At 42.1% G+C, this 22,971-nt stretch overlaps 1 protein-coding gene across 9 annotated transcripts in view; it reads left to right on the top strand.

Annotated features, from left to right (window-relative positions):
* The window catches only part of STXBP5L (syntaxin binding protein 5 like), a 779,311-nt gene that overhangs the window by 716,763 nt on the left and 39,577 nt on the right, over positions 1 to 22,971 (top strand). For all 9 annotated transcript variants that reach the window (XM_029578338.1, XM_029578339.1, XM_029578335.1 and 6 more), the window contains 3 exons: positions 522 to 879; positions 16,667 to 16,832; positions 19,026 to 19,137. In XM_029578338.1, the coding sequence (XP_029434198.1) occupies positions 522 to 879; positions 16,667 to 16,832; positions 19,026 to 19,137 (636 nt within the window). The remainder of the gene's footprint in view (positions 1 to 521; positions 880 to 16,666; positions 16,833 to 19,025; positions 19,138 to 22,971) is intronic.

Raw genomic sequence — 22,971 nt, 5'->3', positions numbered from 1 at the left:
CAAAAGTGGAAGTAAACAATTGAATTTATAGATGGAAAGTAGATGTAAAACTGCAATTACTGTTTTATTTTCATGCAATTGCTGTTGTCCTGATGAATGTTTTCACTTATTTTTAAATGTTTGAATCATAGTTTTACTCTTTCAAAAAAAAAAAGTAAATTCATAAATAACAAGCACTCTTAATAGCCTGAGTCATAACTCAACCTGTTTTGCAAAAAAAAGAATGTGCTTTGTCTTCACAAAGAATGAGGCAAGCAGGAACTGAACCAATTAGTAGCTGATTAAAGCTATGGTTGGGCAATACAAGCACCCTGACCCTCAAGGATATTAATTACTAATTAATTACTAATTCCCTACTATATACTTCAGAAAATATATAGTCTGAAAACATGCTTATCCTGCTTCAGTGGGTTTATTATGATAAAAAAAAATATTACATTGTGTACTAGTGAGGTTTAGCTCATTTGGGAAATTTCATTAAAACAGCTTATGCAGATGTAATGTAACCTTCTTTATTACAGGTACAATGTTGATGCTGAAAGGAGCAGTACTTACATTCTCTTGTTTGGACTGCCTGGGAGGGATAATACACTCACCCTATGAAGTCTGGAGGGACCCAAACAGTACAGATGACAATGAGAAAAGAAAAAGAAAACTGGTCACATTTTCACCTTCTTCCTCTCAGGATATGGGAGAACATCAGTTTGCAGTCATCTGCTCAGAAAAACAAGCCAAAGTATTCTCGCTGCCTTCCCAGACATGCCTTTATGTGCACAACATCACAGAAACATCATTCATACTACGGGCAGATGTAGTGACCATGTGCACCAACATCTGCTTGGCATGCTTTTGTGCCAATGGACATATCATGACAATGAGGTATTCTCTTTGTAATCATTTGAAAATGATAGTAGACTAAGAGAATTCTAAAGAGGTTGAAGAATATTATATGAACACTAGCAAGTTAGTATTTTAATAAATATTTAGTTATGCCATCTTTCAATTTTAAAACTCAAACATTAATGTAAATGCAATATAAAGTCACTGATGCTTGATGGCAGATGTCTTAAATAAACCTTCTTTCTAATTACAGCTAAGAAAAAATTACCATACATTTGTAATGTAACTGCATCTTCTCCATAGATAAGTAGGATAAAGTCAGCCACACAAGTGGGTAATGTCCTCAGATGGTATGAGAGAGAAAAAGCTCTCTCAATGCATGTGTGGACCTTCCCATATAACTGTCCATTGTCTGAGTTTAGGAAGGCTCACTGTCATCTTATGCCTTTCTCTCATTCCATTCAGCTGATGGAGAAGATACAGAGATGGGCGACCAAAATGATAAAAAAAAAAAAAAAAAAAAAAGACCGCTGTTAATATATTAACTACCCCATGACTCCTCTAATACTACATTGCACATATCACGTTTCATAAGATTGTTAACTTAATGGAAACATGTAAACTGTTGTGATGGCAATACCGAACGATGGTATACATAACTCTATAAATAAATAAAAATTAAAGGGATGGAACAGTTCCCCTATCAGGAAAGACTAAAGAGGTTAGGGCTGTTCAGCTTGGGGAAGAGACAGCTAGGGTGGTGGGGGGAGGGTATGATAGAGGTCTTTAAAATCATGAGAGGTCTAGAATGGGTAAATGTGAACTGGATAATAGAAGGACTAGGGGGCACTCCATGAAGTTAGCATGTAGCACATTTAAAACTAATCGGATTAGATTCTTTTTCATTTAACACACAATTAAACTCTGGAATTTGTTGCCAGGGGATGTTGTTAGTGCATTTAGTGTAGCTGGGTTTAAAAAAGGTTTGGATAAGAAGTATATTACCTGCTATTAATCAAGTTGACTTAGAAAATAGCCACTGCTATTACTAGCATCAGTAGCGTGGGATTATATTTAGTTTTTGGGTTCTTGCCAGGTACTTGTAGCTTGGATTGGCCACTGTTGGAAACAGGATGCTGGGCTTGATGGACCCTTGGTCTGACCCAGTATGGCAATTTCTTATGTTCTTATGAAACCAACAGTTTTTCATCAGATCTCTCTCAGCATACTAAGAGTTCATCTGCCCCTGAGGACATGACATTTATTTTATTTTATTTTTATTTAAAATTACTTATAACCCACAGCCTCCAAAGTTCAGGCAGGGTACATAAGAGCATACATAAAAGGAACACTAAGATATAGACAAACAGTATCAAAGTTGCTCAAAATGGTGCTGTGAGAAGACTGGTCAAGAGACTGGTAAAGAGGAGATCTGCAATCACATACAGGCCGATACAATACGCGTTTGGAAGCGTGTTTTTGACGCGCTAGCTTTACCCTTTATTCAGTAAGGGGTAATAGCGCGTCGAATACGCGCGGCCAACCCCCCCAAAACTAATAGTGCCCGCAACATGCAAATGCATGTTGATGGCCCTATTAGTTATTCCCGCATGATTCAGTAAGTAAAATGTGCAGCCAAGCCGCAATTTTTGCTTTCAGAAATTAGCGTCTACCCAAAGGTAGGCGCTAATTTCTGCCGGCGCCAGGGAAGTGTACAGAAAAGCAGTAAAAGCTGCTTTTCTGTACACCCTCCGACTTAATATCATGGCGATATTAAGTCGGCGGTCCCAAAAGAAAAAATAATTTTTAATTAAAAAAAAAATTTTAAATCAGCCCGCGGCTTGCAGATTGAAAACTGGACGATCAATTTTGCCGGCGTCCAGTTTCCGAACCCATGGCTGTCAGCGGGTTTGAGAACTGATGCCGGCAAAATTGAGCGTTGGCTGTCAAACTCGCTGACAGCCGCCGCTCCTGTCAAAAAAGAGGTACTAGGGACGCACTAGTGTCCCTAGCGCCTCTTTTTACTGCGGGCCCTCAATTGAATACTGAATCGCGCGCACAGAAGAGTGGCCTGTGCGCACGCCGCGACTTTTACTGTATTGGCCTGATAATTGTTTTACCTTTTCCTTTTGGCCTGATTATGACATAACACCAAGGGGAAGCTGTGGAATGTTCACCTACTACTCCTTAGCCAGGCCTGATGCATCAAGTGGTGATTCCAGAGTTGTTTCTTCCATCCCCATTGGTATCAGGAGAGGGTCTCATTGTCACTGCATCTGAAGGAGCAGAGCAGCGGCTAGAATCATTCGGGGAAGTTTCTCAATCCTTATGGCAGAATCCCTCCTTCTCCAGTGGCTCCAGTTGCTGTCTGGAAAGAAGTACAGGGGAGGCTTTTGATGACCAAAGGAATATCTTTGCCAGATACTGACTGGAATGGAGTTCAGAGTGAAGGAGATAAAGAATACAGCCTTGAGGATGGCAGTGTATGGCTTAGTTCTGTGGTCTTCTTTGCCTGAGTCATTTTCCACCCAAGGCTCAGATATGTCTGTGGAGGCTCCACTTGTAAGGCCTCCTATACCTAGTGCCTGATTCATTTTCCATCCAAGGCTCAGGTATGTCTGCAGAGGCTGCAGTTGTAAGGCCACTTATGCCTAAGCCCTCTCCTATCATTTCAGATAGTATCTGGACTGTCCTGTTCTTCATGGAGCATACTTTGTCCTCTTTGATTTTGTCTATCAATAATATGAACAGTAGGATGCAAATCCAAGAAACTTCTGTTTTGGCCCATCTCAGCAAATTGTAAATTTGAGTCAAAAGACGGAGAAATTGTCTGATGTTCAATCTGTGCTCTTACAAGATAGCTTGTGACCCACCATAGAATTGAAAATGTAAAAAAATGCTATCAAGATGTTAAATCTAAAATTTCAAACAAACACCACAAGGAGCTAAAGTCAATCTTGTATATCAATTGTACCAAAAATAACAAAAGGATTGAATTAACAATTATAATCCAGCTGTATTCCAATTCACTTCAAATTTTAAATTATAAATTTTAAAACTGCATCAGCAAGCCTGACGGCGTGCTTTACTGTAAAAGTTAAAGCCGCCCGGACCTTTCAATCATTTGCGGTTTGTAAAAAGAACAAGGAGGTGTTTCAAAAATCAGTTTTTATTTAGCCCAAAAGGGTCTAATGAAAGGCAAATTTTCCGTCTGTCTGTCCGTCTGTCCATATATAAGTATTGTAGTGTAGTAGACCCAACAACAGCCGGTGTTTCACAAGCACAAAGTTGCTTCTTCAGGAGTCACTATGGAAAATCATTAATGCCCAATTGTGTTGCTGCAAAGTCTCTAAATTTCTATAGGCAGAAAACAAAAATTACAGGTGAAAATATAGAAATAAATTACTTATCTCAGAGATGGTGGAACAGCAAACCTCTTCTATAGGACACGAGGTCTCAGCAAATTATTTAAATGTGTCAGGGACAGAGACCGAATCAAACCAAGATGGTAACTTAAATAGCCCACTCTTTTGGCAATGTGATGACATCATACTGCGTGTGTGAGTCATCAGCATCAAACCACATTAATGTCAAAATAGTAAAGAACAAACATGAAAATACAGGTTAACAATATTGGATTAATGCTGATAAATACTGCTGCTTAATGGAAGGGGGGGGATCATAATCCTGGTTAGGGGGCTGATGGGAAATCTGCAGTAAATAGGTTTTTGGTGATTTTCTTTTTTTTAGTCTTTTTTTATCTTTCAGGCTGCAAAGCTGTAAAGGGAAAGAATTTCAAGAATGTGTTCAGCTAAAAAAAAAAAGAAAAAAATTCATTCAAATTACAAAATATCAAACCTAGAGAAGATATATTGTTTGCCCAAATACATCCAAGTACCTAGTCAAATAGCAATTTCAGTATATATGCTGCTTCAGGAACTTCAAGAAATAATGTGGCAGCTATCTTCTGTTTATACTTTCTGCAGCAAGAAAGTTTGATCTCAAATATATCTGTGGGATATCACAAGGTCCTGCTCCAACCTCAAACACTAGTAGTAGAATCAGCTTTGAAAAAAGCTAAACACCGTAAGACATTTTAACACCCTTCTAGATAATAATGCCAAGAAGCTGGATAATATAATAAAGAAGGTATTAAAGCAATCATTTTCAACTCCAGAATAGCATGTGTTGCATTTGGTTCAATATATGCATTCTTACCTGTAAAGACTGTAGTCTATAGCTGCTGAAAGGCTAAAATCATCCATTTTTTCTAGTGGAAGCATTTCTGCCATAAAACAACAACTCCCTACTTCTGGAGAGGGTCAGCACCACCCTTATAGGAGACAAGACTGCTGTTCGAGGAGATACCAATAGAATGCTAGGGATTATTAGGAAAGGAATAGAAAATAAAACATAGAATCATAATGCCTCTGTATTGCTCCATGGTGCTACCTCATCTTGAATATCATATGTAGTTCTGGTCATCACATCTCAAGAAAGATATAGCAGAATTAGAAAAAGTACAGAGAAGGGCAACCAAAATGATAAAGGGATGGAACAATTCCCCTATGAAAAAAGGCGAAAGAGACCATACATCCAAAAGAGTAAGCAAGCTCTCATAAATTGGACTGTAAAATAATTTTAATCTTCTATTTGGAATGAGCAAAATCCCACAGGAAGTTCTCAAAGCTGTTTTCTTTTAACCCAGTTAAGTGAAGTTTTTCAGTTACAAGGAGGACTCTCAATTTGTATCTCTGTATTTTATTCCAACAATCAGTCAGGACTAAACTTTCATAGTATGGTGAAAAGACATCAGATTAAGGCTATTGCAGCTTCGTTAGCATATATTTTCTCTGCTTCAATAAAATATATCCACAAAGCTGCTGCTTAGTCTTTCATCCATATTTTCACTGCTCATGACTGCCTAGAAAATGATTCCCATCAAGACATCAGTTTTTCAAAACTTATTTAATATATTCCTTCAACTCATCCCTCCACCCAGAAATATAGAGTGCAATGATCTATTGAAATGTAGAACTAATCATATACAACCCTCAGCTTGGGAGTTCCCACTTTTGTGGCTGACTTTATCCTACTTGTCCACAGAGAAAACTAGCTTGCTCACCTGTAACAATTGTTCTCCATAGACAGGATAAATCAGGCACACAATCCCTCCTGCCTCCCATTTAGATTTAACAAATAGCTTAGTAAAAGGACCGAGGAGACATTATGTGGTGGGTGGCTGTACTAGTAGGTCTGTAAATTACAAAAAAACTTCAGTTTTCTGAACTCTGAAAGAACTTCATCTTGGCACCATTGGATGACATCACCAACTTATGTGGCTGATTTATTTATGCTATCTACAGAGAATACCTGTTATAGGTAAGCAACTTAGCTATCATCCTCTATGGAAAACTTCATTTTAAAGCAGTCAAACTAAGCCCTCTAATAGTCACCTCACCTCCAAAATTTGAAAAGTCCTTTTTTTTCCTTGCAAAAACAGAAGTTTCTGGAAATGCAATATTAGCCTTTAAGTCAGAGGTAAGATGGAAAGCACAGCTAGTTTGAATTGATTGCTTTGCTTTTAAATCCAGCCCATTAGAGAATATTTAAATGCAAATGTAGCATTTTATATGCTTTCAGGAAGAACATCCCAAAATGCTTTATACTATCAATAGCAGATATAATAAAATTACCATAAAGTTCAAATAATGGAAAAAACAATTGTGGGGTGGCATATTTGAGTAACTAGAAAGCACAGATTTCAGTCTGGGTAATGGAGAAATACTGGAAAAGTGAAAAGGATAAAATTCAAAGGAAAAAAGCTTTGCATTTTTTTAGTATTTGAAAATGAGAAAATTTGGAAGGAGGAAAGATAGATACCATATCAGAACTTGGAGCAGAGGTTTATCCATTACTTTCAGAAAAGATTTAATTTTATGTGTTAACATTCTAATCAAGAGCCTGTTGTCCACAATTTTTACAAAAAAACCCCCAAAACAATCTGATATCTGATTAATTTATTTCAATGCTTCCAGTCCAAGTACCAGAAAAAGTGTTTAGAGAGCTCATTAATCTTGCAGCAGAAAGTTGATATAAAAATTTGATGTCAGCACAAATGGAGCCTATAAAAGGACCCATTTCCAGGAACTATTTGTAGAGAGATGGAAATACATAGAAAGATGGCTAGAAAGAGTAAAAGTAAGGGGGAGGGCAAGATTGTTTCAGTTTATTGTTGTAGATTGGTGACTTATTTCATTTTTATTTTTAAATAGAATGAGGAAGGAGTGCTGGTCTGCTGAGAAGTAGCAAAAATTGTTTCAGGTTTACCCTAATCAAGCAAGTGTCAGCACTACCACCCATGTCTGTTGCTACTGCTGAGGAGAAAGTGGCTGGGTGCAGTGGGCAGACTGAGCCAATAGTACGGGTGATTCAGTAGCAGTTGGAAAGACGAGGCAGCAGTCATATACCCACCATTGCTGCTGCTGGAAGATGTTGGGCATGGAACTATTTTAGGATATGGGAGCATAAAAAGCTACTGGGGCTTGCTGCAGATAGTGTGACACTGCTGACCATTAGGGGTAGGATGACATTTATCTATGAGCAATGCCCCCTAATCGCTCACATCAGGTGGCATTGCCCTAGGCTACTGCCAGAGCTACCCATGGCAAAAAAATGTGGGATCCATTTCAACATTTTAAGGTTTAGGGGAATGGGAGTGGATTTGGGAGATTGGGAGGGAAGGGCGCCACTTGACACTGACTTTTATAAGTTTGGGGGTTGGGGCAGCAGTTCCCTATACCCCCAAGGATTTGGTTTGGCCATTGGGGGGGGGGGGGGCAGTGCCAGCTCTTATTTCTAAGGAAAGGGGGTGGGGGAACATACTTTAATTTGGATGGGGGGGCATGTTGCACAACAACATTGACTTTTTAAATATTTTGGTGGTCAGAGCCACCTAGAGTGGTGGCCTCAGGTTAGGCAGGAGGTCAGCTTTGACCCCCACCAGTTTTTTTATTTATTTTTACTGCCTTTTTTTGGCATTGGTCCTTTAAGGTAATGGCAGTCCCATGAGGTTGGGGTCACCATCACACCTAAAGGGCCAATGCCGCATTGTTTTGCCCCATGGTATTTCGCTGCAATACAGACCACCACCACAAGACAACCACAATGTTTTTTCGGTGGAGGGGGTCCCCCATTGTGATGATCCTCCCCCTGGATAATGGGAACACTCCTGTGAAAAAACATCATGGCTTAATGCATCTAGGTTAAAGTTGCATCCCAGGATCCTCCCCAGAAGGAACTGGAATTGTCATTAATGTTTATGACTAAAGCAGCAAATGTTTTTCCATTGATAAGCAGGCATTAGCATGCTTTCTGGGTGACATCATCCGATGCATGGGGCAGAGCTATCTCTCCAAGACTGCAGAGCATTGCTGTCCTGAGAATGTGCAGCTGTTCCCATGCATTCCTGCAATTCTCCTCAGTTTCGTTTATTCCTCACTTCATATGATTGTGTGGGAATGTCTCTCCGTATCTTCTCCTCAGATCTTTTTTCACTTCTTCATGAAACCAAACCTCAAAATAGCACTTTTCATCGCTGCTATGTACAGGAAGGTGCCTGGATTCAAATACTGCCAAATGTGGTCATCATATGGACATAATTACTGTTGTATCTTTCTGGGTACTGACCATGACTAATCTTCTTGCCGCAACTGTGGATGGATCCCCCCACATGCTTAAAGACAATGGGCAGCAAAAATAGCTAAATTAAGGGAAAAGGACCAGGCATTGTCACAAACCGGTAGCTATGCTCTATCACCTCCAACCCTAGACAATTGCTCAACACAATTGTCTCCAGGCCAAAAAACCCATCATCCGAGCCGGCATAGGCTTGCATCATTGATAGACCTGATGAAGAGTAACTCAACGAAGGATTTCAAAAAGGGCCGGATGTGCAATAAGTTGAGCACTATGGCAAAAGCTGTGATCCAGTCTACGATTGGCGCTGTTCAAAAACCTGTGGCCGTGCATTTAAAAGCTATGCAGAAACAGGCACAGGTAGCATCAAAGTTCCAGTATATACGTGCATCAAGAACTGCACCGGAACATGTGACACATGATACAAAGTCCAGTGAAGCATTGACACAGCTGAAGCCAATATGCCATCTACTAGCAGGACTTGTAATAATTCATTACATATATGCAGACGATATACAACTACTGTTATCGATTGTATACACCATTGAAGAAACAATGAAACTAGCCAATATGTATCTTGAAATAATCAAACAGCTCCTAAACCAAAGGGAACTGGTAATAAACATCGACAAAACTGAATTCTTACACCTTGAACGCAAAAACATACATCCTATACAACCTACAATCACAATCAAAAATAATCAAGCCGTGGAGTTAGCAATAAAAGTACGGAATCTAGGGGTAATAATTGACCATGAGTTAAACATGAAACAGCACATCTCACAGAAATTAAAAGAAGGATACGGTAAACTAATGACCCTGAGAAGACTGAAACCCCTGCTAACGCTAAACAATTTTCGCACAGTTCTACAGACTATTGTAACTCCTTGCTATTAAGGCTATCACAATCGACGATTAGGCCACTGCAAATATTGCAAAATTCCGCAGCTAGAATTTTGACTGGCAAAAAAGGAAGTGACCACATTACTGGAACACTCGCCGAACTACACTGGCTTCCAATTGAACAAAGAATTCAATATAAGTCATTATGTATAATTCACAAGCTAATCCACGATGAAAAAGCCGACTGGCTTAACACAGCACTGCGCGTACATGTCCCGCACAGAAACCTGAGATCTGCTAATAAGGCTCTAGTAACCGTCCCCTCTGTTAAATCAGCACGCCTCACTCAAGTAAGAGAGAGAGCAATGTCACTGGCTGGTCTTGTGCTATGGAACACCATGCCACTCGAGATAAGGCTGCAGAGAGATTTTAAAATATTCAGAACCAACTTGAAAACCTGGCTCTTTAAACAAGCTTTTTGTAAAGAGAAGGAGAAATACAGTTGATTGAAATGGTTGCACCAAGCAAACAGTTGTTGTTTTTAACCTAAAAATGTATCTTAATGTTAAATTCGAACCGCCTAATATTTCCTAACAAACAGATAGGCTTAACTTATACACATAGTTTATTATACTAAAATGTTACCGTAATATGATGGCACATGTTTAATTTGTAATCTATACCACTCATATTTTACTTTATCATGCCTTTATGTAAACCGTTGTGATGGTTACCTAACTTAACGACGGTATAGAAGAGTTTTGAAATAAATAAATAAATAAATTCAGTGCTGGTCATCATTATGGATAAAACATGAGTCCCCATTCTCAGGATTGCCAGTTTCCCATAAAATAAATCTGAACTTTTGCATGTGAAATTCTCCTCATTACAGAATGGTACAACTGCCTCTGTAGTGGTAAAATCTGCTATGAAGAAACCCAAAAAAGACTAGACTACACTCCAAAAATCCTCCTGGAAAAGACCATAAAATCCTTGATGATTTTGGTTGCAAGGTGTTTGAGTTTTATGCTCATTTCATGAATCCAGCAGCACCAATTCTATATAATTCTATATAATCAATTCTATATAATCCAATTCTATATAATCTATATAATTCTATATAATCCACCAATTCTATATAATCCAGCAGCACCAATTCTATATTCAAAACATACGTTTTGAATAATCTATAATTTCTAAGTGTTTAGTTTTGGCCCAACCTTTCAGTTAACAATGCCTCCTTTAATCTGCGACTGCTCATTATCCTACCAAATCGGACACCACTCAAAAAATTCGCCCTTAAGTTTCTCTCAGACCACACAATACAAGATCACACACAACAAAAGAAGGCTTATCATGATCCCCACTTTCACCCGCAAACAAGCCATCAGTCTCTCACTCATTTCCATCATTTTGCTCAATGCCCAATCCCTTCAGAAGAAAACCCATCTCCTACATGACATTCTCACCGACTCAAAGCCAGCAATATGTGCTGTTACTGAAACCTGGTTTAAACAACATGATACACCCCTCATCAACCAACTGCCCACTGACAACTACGACATTTTCTCAATCCCACGTAAAAAGAAGAGAGGAGGGTGGCCTACTCTTAGCGGTAAAAAAGGAGCTCCAACTTCTATCCCAGAAGTGCGATCTCCCAAAACAGTACGAAGTAGGTCTTTTCAAATCTAAGTCACTTCAAATCTGTCTTATTTACACCCCCCCTGGACTACTAGAGAAAGATTCATCCCCCCTTATTGAATTCTTTGCTAATTCCCTTTCTAATGACATACCCACGATTCTCCTTGGAGACTTTAACTTACACGTGGATGCCCGCCCACAATCCCCGGCCTGTGAAGCCTTCATTTCCTCCCTCGAAGCTATGGGTTTCTACCAAATTGTTCAATCCCCTACACACAAAGCTGGCCACACCCTAGATCTGATTTTCATCAACTCACCCATCAACATAAGCAATCCCTCCTCATGCCTGGCAGTACCCTGGTCTGATCATTCCTTGATTCTTACTAAACTCACTCTCCCGCAAGCCTCACCCACATTACCTTCCCAGCCCATATCCTTTAGATACCGTAAAACCTGTAATGTGGAAACTATTACACAAGCATGCTCTGACTTAGACAGTCAAATTGACCTCTCCTCCCCAGATAACGCCTTCTCCTCTTGGGTTAACATCACACACAACATTGCAAACAAGCATTGCCCTATCATAACTAAAACACTCAACCCAAACCGTAGAAACAGAAAACCCTGGTACACACATGATTTCAAAATGCTTAAAACTCAGCTTAGAGCTGCCGAGAGGTGCTGGCGCAAACACCTCTCCCCTGCAGCCAAGACCACCTATTACCAACGCATGCACGAATACAGAAATGCCATCCTCCATACTAAACGCGATTATTATGCCAGAAAAATACATGGTCTCCAACACAACCCCAAGGCCCTCTTTACTATGGTTACGGACCTTACCACTCCCTCCCACACCCAGCAACCAGCAACCCCCCACAAGAACCGATGCAACGATTTAGCGCACTTTTTCAGAGATAAAGTTGCATTCATCACGGCACACTTCTCACACAATAACAACAATGTTCCTCTTCCCAGTATCAGCTCTGCAGCAAATCTTTCCGTTTTCGACTCAACTTCCTCCTTAGAAGTTGAGAACATACTAAGAAAGATGAAACCCTCCTCTCATCCCTCTGAAACTATCCCCTCTAAGCTTCTCCTATCTATACCCAAAGTTATTGCCAAACCCCTATCCAACATTTTCAACTGCTCCCTTGAGCAAGGCACAGTTCCTAACTTCCTCAAACAAGCAGTAGTAAAACCGCTACTCAAAAAACCCAATCTCGATCCTGCCACACTGTCCAACTACAGACCGGTTTCCAACCTGCCCCTACTCGCCAAAATTCTTGAAAAACTAGTTAACTCTCGCCTCTCTCTCCACCTTGAACAACATAACATTCTCCCATCTACCCAACATGGTTTCAGGAAGCATTTAAGTACCGAAACCCTGCTACTCTCTCTTTCTGACACTCTTATCAGAGGAACCGACTCAGGATCCTCCTATCTGATTGCCATGCTAGACATTTCTGCTGCGTTTGACACCGTCAACCACTCTATCCTCCTCAACATCCTCAGTAGCATTGGGATTTCTGGAATCGCACTATCCTGGATACAATCCTATCTCCAAAATCGCTTCTTCACCGTCCTAGTTGATAACAATGAATCTGAACCCATTAGTCTCCCCCAAGGTGTTCCCCAGGGCTCTTCCCTCTCCTCCACCCTCTTTAATATCTACATGCTTCCCCTTACCACCCTCCTCTCAAAACTCCACCTCAAGCACTTCATCTATGCAGATGACAGTTGACATTCTCATAAAAGCTCTCGTCTAATTTCATCACTCATAACAGCTCTCGTCCAATTGATGACATTGGATGGTTTTGCCCTGGTGGTTGACCACCCTTCTTATCCTTCTGCCTATCGCCTCTCTTCCTCCTTTCCTCCAATAATCTGAATAAATTTATATATGTATGCTTCCTAACTTTTTTGCGCAGTGCTTTGGTACACTTTCCCATAGTTGCAAAAGCTCGTTAAGGCTGGGTGTCCTCTTGATGCTTCATTGGAGGGTCTGGCTGGACTAGTATCAGAGGTGATGTCAGAGTCTAAAGGGTTCGAAGAGCTATCTAAACTGGATCCTGACCTGGCTCTTTTCCTCATTTTCCTTCTTACGATCTGCCTGCCCTATCACAATGTCCCCCGGGTCCCGTCCCCCCCCAACTCACCACTAAGGGTTCCATTCTCCTGATTCAACGATGCATTGGTTATAACAATGGTTGTCAGTCTATCGGCTCCACAAGGTCCACCCTGTGTTTGCCAGGCCGGCTCATCTGTCACATCTTGCCTGCTGCTGTCTACGGCCCAAGAGGACTCATCCTCTCCAACTGTCTGGTGGCTAACCTGAGTTGCGACAATGCCTGGCACTGCATTCATAGTCGACTGAGATCTACCCTCAACTTCCTGCACTATGCTGGCCAACTGCCATTCAGGTCTATCCAGTAAAGTGCGGCCGCGTTTACCCCGCTCCTAACCCGCGTTCTACTCACTTTCCGGCCGAGTTAGCCCTTCCTGCGATCCACAACCCCCTTTAACCTACCCTTACCGAGTCCTAAAATCCCCGGGCAACCCCTTCCGCACGCGGCATGTATATTGTATGTAAATGAGCGAATTAGCTATTCCCTAGCATCCAGTAACCCGCGCCCCGACTATCGCTATTTTACCCTGCCGTTTTGCCGTGCGTTTAACCTGCTAACTTACCGCCTACCCTTACCCCTGCATTAGAGGCAGGGGTAAGGGTAAGCGGAAAGCTTTCCCCCAGCCCCCGCTCACCTGCCCTGGCCGCGTCCATGGATGCTGGTCTCCGGGGCAGCCCCAGTCCTCTCCCCTCCGGAAGCAAAAAAAAAGCGAAAAAAAAAGTTGCAAGAGAGAGAGGGGAGAGGACGGGCAATCCTACGCTCAGCGACTTACTTTTGCAGCCCCCCTCCGGACATCGTGGCTTCCCCCATGTCAGTCCCCTCTCCCCTCCTCCCGAAGCAGGGTGCGAAAAGCAGCCTTGCTCCGGGAGGAGGGAAGAAGGGACTGGCAGTGTAAAGCAGCGAAGCGACTTACTTTTTGCACCCCCCTCTGGACATCGGACGACCTCTCCTGCCTCCAGCTGCTCGCGAAGATGGACGCCTGCACGGCCGCTGAAGACATGACATCACATGCCGTGACGCCAAACGTCGTGACGTCACGTCTTCAGCGTCCGTGCAGGCATCCATCTTCGCGAGCAGCTGGAGGCAGGAGAGGTCGTCCGATGTCCAGAGGGGGATGCAAAAAGTAAGTCACTTCGCCACTTTACACTGCCAGTCCCTTCTTCCCTCCTCCTGGAGCAAGGCTGCTTTTCGCGCCCTGCTTCGGGAGGAGGGAAGAAGGGACTGGCAGTGTAAAGCGACCTCTCCTGCCTCCAGCTGCTCACGAAGATGGACGCCTGCACGGATGCTGAAGACGTGACGTCACATGCCGTGATGCCACGTCTTCAGTGGCCGTGCAGGTGTCCATCTTCGCGAGCAGCTGGAGGCAGGAGAGGTCGTCTGATGTCCGGAGGGGGCTGCAAAAAGTAAGTCGCTTCACCGCTTCGTACTGCCAGTCCCTTCTTCCCTCCCGGAGCAAGGCAGCTTTTCGCGCCCTGCTTCGGGAGGAGGGGAGAGGGGACTGGCAATCCCGACTTCCTGGTATCTGTCATTTCAAATGACATTTGAAATGACAGATACCAGCATGGCCGTGAAGCGTTAGGCCCACGCACCCAGGATACTGTATAGGCGCTCTATACAGTAAAATGGGTTGCGCGGGCCTAACGCTTCACGGACGCTTCTTAGACGCAGCTTGCATTTGCAAGCTATTTACATACAGGATCGAGGGGTAGGTGAGCTGCACTGTGCGTGAGACAACCGGGTGCGCCGGGCACTAACGCAGCTCTTCCTACCGCTCGTTACTGGATAGACCTGATTGAGAGGGTCCAGACCATGGTCCCAAAGTCTGGGGTTCATTGGGATAAACGGCCAGGTACACAGGATGCACATTTGTTGGCCATGCTGTGGCCCCTGCGGTGGCAAGTGCATTGTCGATGGGCCACTGAGCCTCCACTCTGGCCCCAAGGGCCACTGCATGCTGCCATGGTAGGTGCCCACCTGCTGTTTTTGCCATGGTCCATCCACTGTGCTGGTCCACCCTGGATATAAGATGCTGCATCCCCATTCATTGAGGCTGTAGCTTGCCCGCTCACTGCCTATTCAAATCGCCTTTGATTGGAAGTAAGAAGGGTTGCTAGTATAATGTGCCGCTGCTGCCTTCCTCATAATGTGGCCTCTTCTGGTCCCAGTTCACTTGTGGTCTGTTGCATTGCAGCCAATGGTTGGTCTGTTTGTTCGGCCATAACCTTCTGGAATGGTTGGTTCACCTTACACCCCTGCTTGGTTTGGACCTCCCCCCAAGATGTTGTGCTGTCTTGTACATTTGATGTCGTGAAGGTGCCCACCCGATCTCAAGAGAGTGCTGGAAGCCATGTATATTTTTATTCCTTTTTGGGCTGCAGTTTCTGTCCCACAGGCTACCATGATTCTGGGCTGCTGCTTCTGTCTCTCCTTGTGCTGCCACAATTCTGAACTGCTGCTCTTCTGGCTGCTGCTTCTGTCCCTCCAGCTGCCGCGATTTGGGGCTGCTGCTTCTGTCCCTCTACATGCTGCTTTGATTCAGAACTGCTATGGAAAGCTGCCTGGGCTCTATTGGGTTGCTGCTACTGTTCTTCCTCAGTAATGGCGATTCAGGGCTGCTAGCAGGCTGACAACACACCACTGACACAGCCAACTCTGGCACATGCACGCAACTCCTCACCAATGCATGAGGGGAACACAATGCGTCGTTTACAGCTGAAAAAACTGTCATGATGGAAAATCGCTGTGAAGCTGACTTGGAAGCTGGCTCAGTGAAAAAGGGGGGGGGGGGGGCTGGTAGGTCACAAAGCAGCTTAAACACCCCCGCCCCACACACACACACACACACACACACACACACGCACCGGGCATCTCCCTTCCCACTGGCCACATGCCCTCAAGCGCATCATTGTGCCTTCTTTTTACCAGTGTCAGGAAATAGGGAGGAGGGCCATGCAGCACTGAGGGCAGTAGGAAAGGGAAGGGTGGGGAGCAGCAACCATGCACGCCGTGCCTGGCTAGCCCCGGACTCTGGGCAGCTAGCAAGGCCTGCATTGAATGAGTGGGAGGCCTTTGGGTCACTAGTGAAGTAGCACTAATCTTACCAACTTTTTTAATTACTGGTAAGGCAAGCCAAGAGACTCATTAGTTAGAATCAAGCTTCAGGTGTGTGCCAAATATGAAGTTGGATGGGGATTGTATATCTTGTAAAATATAAAGAAACTGTCCAAGGGGCAAGGCAACCTGGAAACGCCAGGGCATCGAAAAATGTGCTATATGAAGTTCAGTCAATTTCCCCCTGGAAAGTAAAGTCAATTTTGAAAAATTCAAAATCTATTGAAATCCATCTATGAATATTTTGCATATCAATAGGTTAATGACAAATGTTAAAACAGAAGATCTTTAAAATGTGGTGCACTATGTGTTAAAACCTTTAATAAATTATATACTTAAGAATTGTCTCAATATGTACATAACATAAATAAATTAGCTTCCATGTACATTAATTACTTTTCCAGCTTGCCAAGCCTTCGCCCAATGCTGGATGTAAATTATTTGCCTGTAACAGACATGAGGATAGCACGGACATTTTGTTTCACCAACGAAGGACAAGCACTGTATCTCACTTCCCCTACAGAAATCCAGCGAATAACTTACAGTCAGGAGATGTGTGACAATCTACAGGTAGGGATAGCTTTTGTATTAATGTTTATTATATGTCTTTAGCTTAGAGATCATACTGTATTAGTCTATAAGTGTACATTTAAATTAATGTAATATTATATTCCTCCTGTTTCTCCAACTTACTTTTTCCTATCTGGGAATTTTATTTTATAGATTGCAAAACATTTATTAATTTAAATGTAATAATTCTATGACATGTTCCTCATTTATGGTAGTGGTTTATAAATATGGAGAACAGGGTGACTTAAAATGAGGGCACTGCTGTTAAAGCTTAAAGTGGAAATTCTGTTACAGGTATGTTGTTCAAGCAAATGTCCTGCCTGTGATTTCAGATGATAAAAAGTATTGCTCAAAGGTAGACCACCTTCCCTTTCCTAGTCTTGTCCTTGATGCCTGACAAATGTATTATATAGAAGTTTAGATGCACAATAGAAGCATCCTCTGTAAGCATCCATTCATACCAGCCATTTTGCTTTCCTCTTCTCCCCCTTGTTCTTAAAGCTAAATTTGAAATTTAGATTTGGTTATAATAAAACTTTGAAATATATTGCAGGCTTGTAGAAAATCAATCACAGTACAAGTAGGTTAATATAACCAAAATGTAATATAATTTTACCATTTACAATATTTGATACACCTGGCATCTACCTTTTTATTGAAACAGAATTATAGAAAATAGCAGATAAGGATTGCACAGAACATCTAGATTGCCTGTTCCTAATACAATACTGCAGAACCTATCCAGTCTAAGGTTTTCCCTCACATGCTTGCAACTAAAAGATCCTCAGTAATTAGTCTATATTTTTTTGAAATCTATTGCTTTGGCCATCACCTCCACTGTTCCATGCATCCACTACCCTTTCTTGTGAAAAAATGTTTTGTTTATATTACTCCTGATCTTTTCCTCCCTTTTGAATCTATTCCCTTTTCACTGGAAAATGCTTGTGCATTCTAAGATATTTGAATGGATTGCATATTTGTAAAGGTGTTAAATTTCTATCCTCCACAGTTGTCATTCCAGTGAACACCTGAACAACATTTTATATATACATTTTAATAATCAAATAGGCATTTATATTTCCTTTGGTGATTCTTTGAGACAATCAAAGCTAGCATATGACACGACTCCTCCTTTAAATAATAAAGTAGGGAGTTTTTCGTATATATATATATAGGCATATTTTTTATTTTTCTAATTACTTGATACCTTCTCATATATTTTCACCTCTTTTCTCCAAAATCAAATACATTTTGGAGCTTTGTTTTTTTTTTCTCATTCAAGGCACAAATTAATTTTTCCTGGCTTCTCAGGGCAAAAGAAGAAATGACATAATACAGTTATGTAGGCCATGGGCACACTGTTCTTATATTTAGAAACAGTAAGGCTGTAACTTGCAAGATATCCCGCCTGATGCCAAATTTTCAATATACCCTGTACTTATCCAGCTAACTTTTATCCTAAGTCATAATCCAGCTAAAAGGTTAGCCAAATAAGTAATGGGCATTACAGGGCAGGGATGAGATAGCTGAGAAACATATCCAGCTAACTCTGATATTAGGAAATAAACTGAGTAAGTTTATTGGCCAGTTTTAGCCATGCCCAGGAGAAGGTCTAAAGTCATATGGGAATGTGTCCCAGATAACTTTAGCCTTAACTGGCTATATTCAAAAGAATATAGCTGTTAAGTGGTGATAACCTCTTTTTTTTTTTAAACAAAAAAACATGGAGCATGGGCCTGATTCCCAGCCCCCAACTGTCAATGTTTGTTTGAAATGGTCAAACTCTTGTTCATAGCTCTTGCAGAAATTATTAGAATAGATTACTTTGCCTCTCTTTTGAAAATATTGATTTCTTTGATCTTTGATACTGTTCAGATTTTCAGAAATGCCCTTAAACTATAGCATTTGTTAGTGCAGAGTTCTAGGAGTCTTGTTTATACTGGTGAAAACTTGTTTTGTTTTGGGGTGGGGGTTTTTTTGCAGGTTATGATAACAGTTTATTGGACCAATATAAAAAGTATTCAAAGATGCTATGTCAACTTTTGATACTGGTTAGCTCCCTTCTTGACATTGCATCTGAAAAAAGGGACCTGTGTGGGTTCTGAAAGGCAGTACCACAGAACTATGAATACGTTTTACTGCAAACATTTGAAACTTTGTCTACAATTTCCTTTACTCTTTCCTTTTGTTTAGGATATGCTTGCAGATTTGTTTACACCAGTAGAAACTCCAGAAGCTCAAAATAGAGGATTTCTTAAGGGGCTGTTTGGTGGAAGTGGACAAACTTTTGATAGAGAGGAGCTCTGTAAGTGGTTTTTTTCTCAAATATTTACTGATGCTACACAATTGCATTTTGCTTAACCATCCAAATCTAAATGCAGTGTTGATCCTAACAAAACAGATTCTCAGTTGTTGCCATGAGAAGTATTTCGGCATGACTCAAACCTTTTAAGCAACAACATACATGTGCATATCAAACATACAAAACATTTTACCTGGATAACTAAGTACTTACCTGGGTAAAATCAAGGGCTAAAAATTGCCTTTCCTCGCTGTGGGTTATCTGTGCTGATTCACAGTTTGAGTACATTTAACCTTGCTGCAATAAGTAAAGCTCGTGAAAGGATAGAGCTAGCAAAAAACTCACCGGTATTTTGGGGCAGATTTTCAAAGGGGTATGCACGTAAGATACGCACATACCCCCTGAAAACCTGCCCCAAGTTCCCCCTGCGTGCACCGAGTCTATGTTGAATAGGCTCGGCCTTGCGCACAAGCCTCAGGACGCGCGTGTCGGGGGCGTGTCACGGCGGCATGTAATTCGTGGGCGGGGCCGCGGGCATGGTTCTGGTCCGGGGCGTTTTGGGGGCGTGGCTGAGGCCTCTGAAACTCCTCCCGGCTGGGGAATCGGGCACCAGCGGCCGGTGCGGGCAGGCGTAACTTGTTCAACAAAGGTGGGGGGGGGGGGGAAGTGGAGGGAACGGAGGCAGGCTGTGCGGCTCGGCGCGTGCAGGCTGCCGATTTTGCGCAGCCTTGCGCGCGCCAACCCAGGATTTTAAAAGATACACGCGGCTATGCGCGTATCTATTAAAATCCGGCGTACTTTTGTTTGCACCGGTCACGTGAACAAAAGTACGCACGGGCGCAGTTTTTTTAAATCTACCCCTTTATTTTCATTATCATTCATTAACAAAAGGCTTCCTAATATTTAGGAAATCTACTTGTATGTATATTTTGTATCATCTTCCAGATTCAAATCATGCAGAATTTGATGTACTTTTATTATACTTGTACAAGTGAACAGTTCATATCAATTTAAAACTTATCTCCTGCAATTTCATTGCAAAAGTTTTTTTTCCTGTTGAATCGAGAAACTGGAGGCTATACTTACACTCATGTTTAACTTTTGGTTGCTAGTATTCTGTTCTCAGACTTTTTCCAGGTGCTGCCCTGAGCACTATTTATATTTACTCTAATTTTAAAGACATTTTTTGCATTTTGATTACCAGCTAGGGGCCTAGAAATTTTCTTTATTCTTAAACAGAATGGCCAATGAATTCTTTTGTCCTATTTTACTTTTCATATATTTTAATTTACTGATTTTGTATGAAGATACAGAAAACTCCTAGGGTTACAGAAAGCAGAGAAAACCAGAAATCTTCCTTTCTGAATAAAAATAAGTAGAACTACATTTCCAAATCTAAGCTACACTGGTATTATGAGAATGAATTAGATCATATTAATTTATCTCCAATACATTTCATCTCCATTTTATCTGCTGCTGCTAAACTAGTTATTGTTGAAAATATGACCCTGTTTTATTATTGCTATCTTATTTAATAGCTAATTTAAACATTTTATGATAATTATATTAATTTCCTAGTTTCCTGAATAAACAGATAAATATTCTAGATTGATAGTACACAAAAAAAGATGAAAGATCTAAAACAAAAAAAAACAACCCCTTGACATGACAACAATGTGGCAGGTGAGATTTAATATATCACAAAAGGAAGGCCCATGTGGTGAAATAAAGAGAATTATTTCTTTGTTGGGATGTCATACCTCAGTTTGTAACAGTAGGCAGTAATCCATCAACTTGAAATACTGAGACATGGGATGCAATTTATCAGCTGCAAACATCGAGATGTGATTTACCTATTTAGGACATCTATTTTCAATTTTGCATTGAGTATTTTGTAACATTGCAAAATAGGCTACAATGTTTTAAAAAATTGTTTACAATTTGTTATATTGTTTATTTGGTGAAGTTTAATCATATTAGTTTCCAATGAAAAACTGTCATTCAGTGAAGTGATTACAATTGTTTTTTCTTCTTGAATAGGAGTTCTAGTTTGAGCTTTTTTCCTGTTTAATACTTAGTGTTTTCACAGTTAATGTAATTCTCAAATTGTACTTTGTAGCTGTGTTTGCAAGTATGAATGCATGTGTGTGAATGATTTTTAGAATAGTTAGTTCTCAGAGGTTTGTCATATGACAATATATGTATCAAGTTCAATTTCATTGTACATTTGATATTAAATTTTTGTGATATATTTTAATAAGTTGCTTTCATTAATTGATTATTGAATTTAGAAGATGAGTTTTTTGTATTGTAATGATTCCCTCAAGTAATAGGTGAGATTTAATGCCACAATGCAGTCTTGTGCATTTAGGTTATACAAATCATGGGAGCAATGCACGATGGAGGACATGACCACAAATAGTAGCATCCAAGAGTTGTTATATCTGATGGCTTCAAGATAGTGTTACGGCCCCGGGCCATGCACTCACCTTGAGGCCGGCCCGGGCCGCTGCGCTGCCGATTCGGCCTTCCCAGGCCTCAGCCGCGGCGCTCCCTCCTTGAGGGAGACGCCGGCGTCCCATCGCATCTGGCCCCGCCCCCTAGGCGCGCACGCAGGGGTTCGGTATTTAAAGGGGCCAGTGCAAGAAACTCTGGGGACGCCCTCAGGATGATGTCAGAACCTGCAGGGTATTTAAACCCTGCAGCTTGGCCTAAACCTCGCCTTGCAACGAGGTTAGCTCAGTTCCTCTGAGTCACTAGTTGCTGCGTTTGGACTCTGGATCATCTCTGCTGACTTCTGGCTTCTGACCTGGCTCCGTTCCCTGACTACGTCTTCAGCTTCCGTCCCTGGCTTTGGTTTGTCTTCTGACTTCTGGCTTCTGACCTGACTTCGTCCTTGGACTCCAACTTCAGCCTCTTCCATCACCTCAGGCATCCGGTACTTGCTGGCCCAGAGGATTCTCCTAAGTCCCAGTGGCTCGGGCTCTCACAGGCTCCTCACATGGGGAGCCGCGGGCTTCTGAGGGTGAAGATCCATCCAGCCTCCTGGGCTCAGCTGGCCTCATCGTCCATCTCGTCGGCCGCTGCCAGGATCCTTGATCACATAGGATCCCGCCTAAGTCCAAGAGGTCCGGGTTCCTACGGGCTCCTCCTGGGGGGACCATGGACTTCCAGTGGTGAAGTCTTCTCCGGAGTATCTTCAGCGCCGCCTCCCGGCTGTGACGCTTGATCTTGCAGGCTTGAAAGCCATCCTGGGTATTGCACAGAGGCTGCAAAAGCAGCAAACTTGCCTCGACTCCCTGAGGGTAACAGTGCAGGGGCTAGCCAACCGCATTGGCAGAGCCACTGCTTCCAGTTCCCCGGTACCTGGAGCGGAGACCAATACCGGACCAGTGGTACCCATACAGATGCCAGCACCCTCATGGTACTCAGGAGACGCGAAGCTTTGCCGAGGGTTCTTGAACCAGTGCTATATTCACTTCAATTTGCTTCCAGTTCAATTCCCGATGGACCGGGTCAAGACGAGCTATATTATCTCCCTGTTAGATGGGAGACCCTTGGCTTGGGCCTCCATACTGTGGGAGCATCAGGACTCCCGCCTAGCCAATCTGGTACAATTTGTCTCCTCTTTTCGATGGATATTTGATGAGTCATCCCGCAGACCTACTGCTGCATCTGAACTGTTCCAGCTGCGTCAGTGTAACAGGCCTTTGGCTGAACACGCCGTGGACTTCCAGACCCTTGCTGCCGAATTGAACTTGGGAAGTTATAGCCTGCATGGCATCTTTTTGGAAAGTCTCTCCCCGAGACTTCAGGATGAGTTGGCGGCCAGAGATC

The sequence above is a fragment of the Rhinatrema bivittatum genome, chromosome 15 (genome assembly GCF_901001135.1).
Source record: "Rhinatrema bivittatum chromosome 15, aRhiBiv1.1, whole genome shotgun sequence".
In the NCBI taxonomy this organism is placed as follows: Eukaryota; Metazoa; Chordata; class Amphibia; order Gymnophiona; family Rhinatrematidae; genus Rhinatrema; species Rhinatrema bivittatum.
Note: the sequence above shows the minus strand (reverse complement) of the source record. Positions and strands in the feature narration are given on the sequence as shown.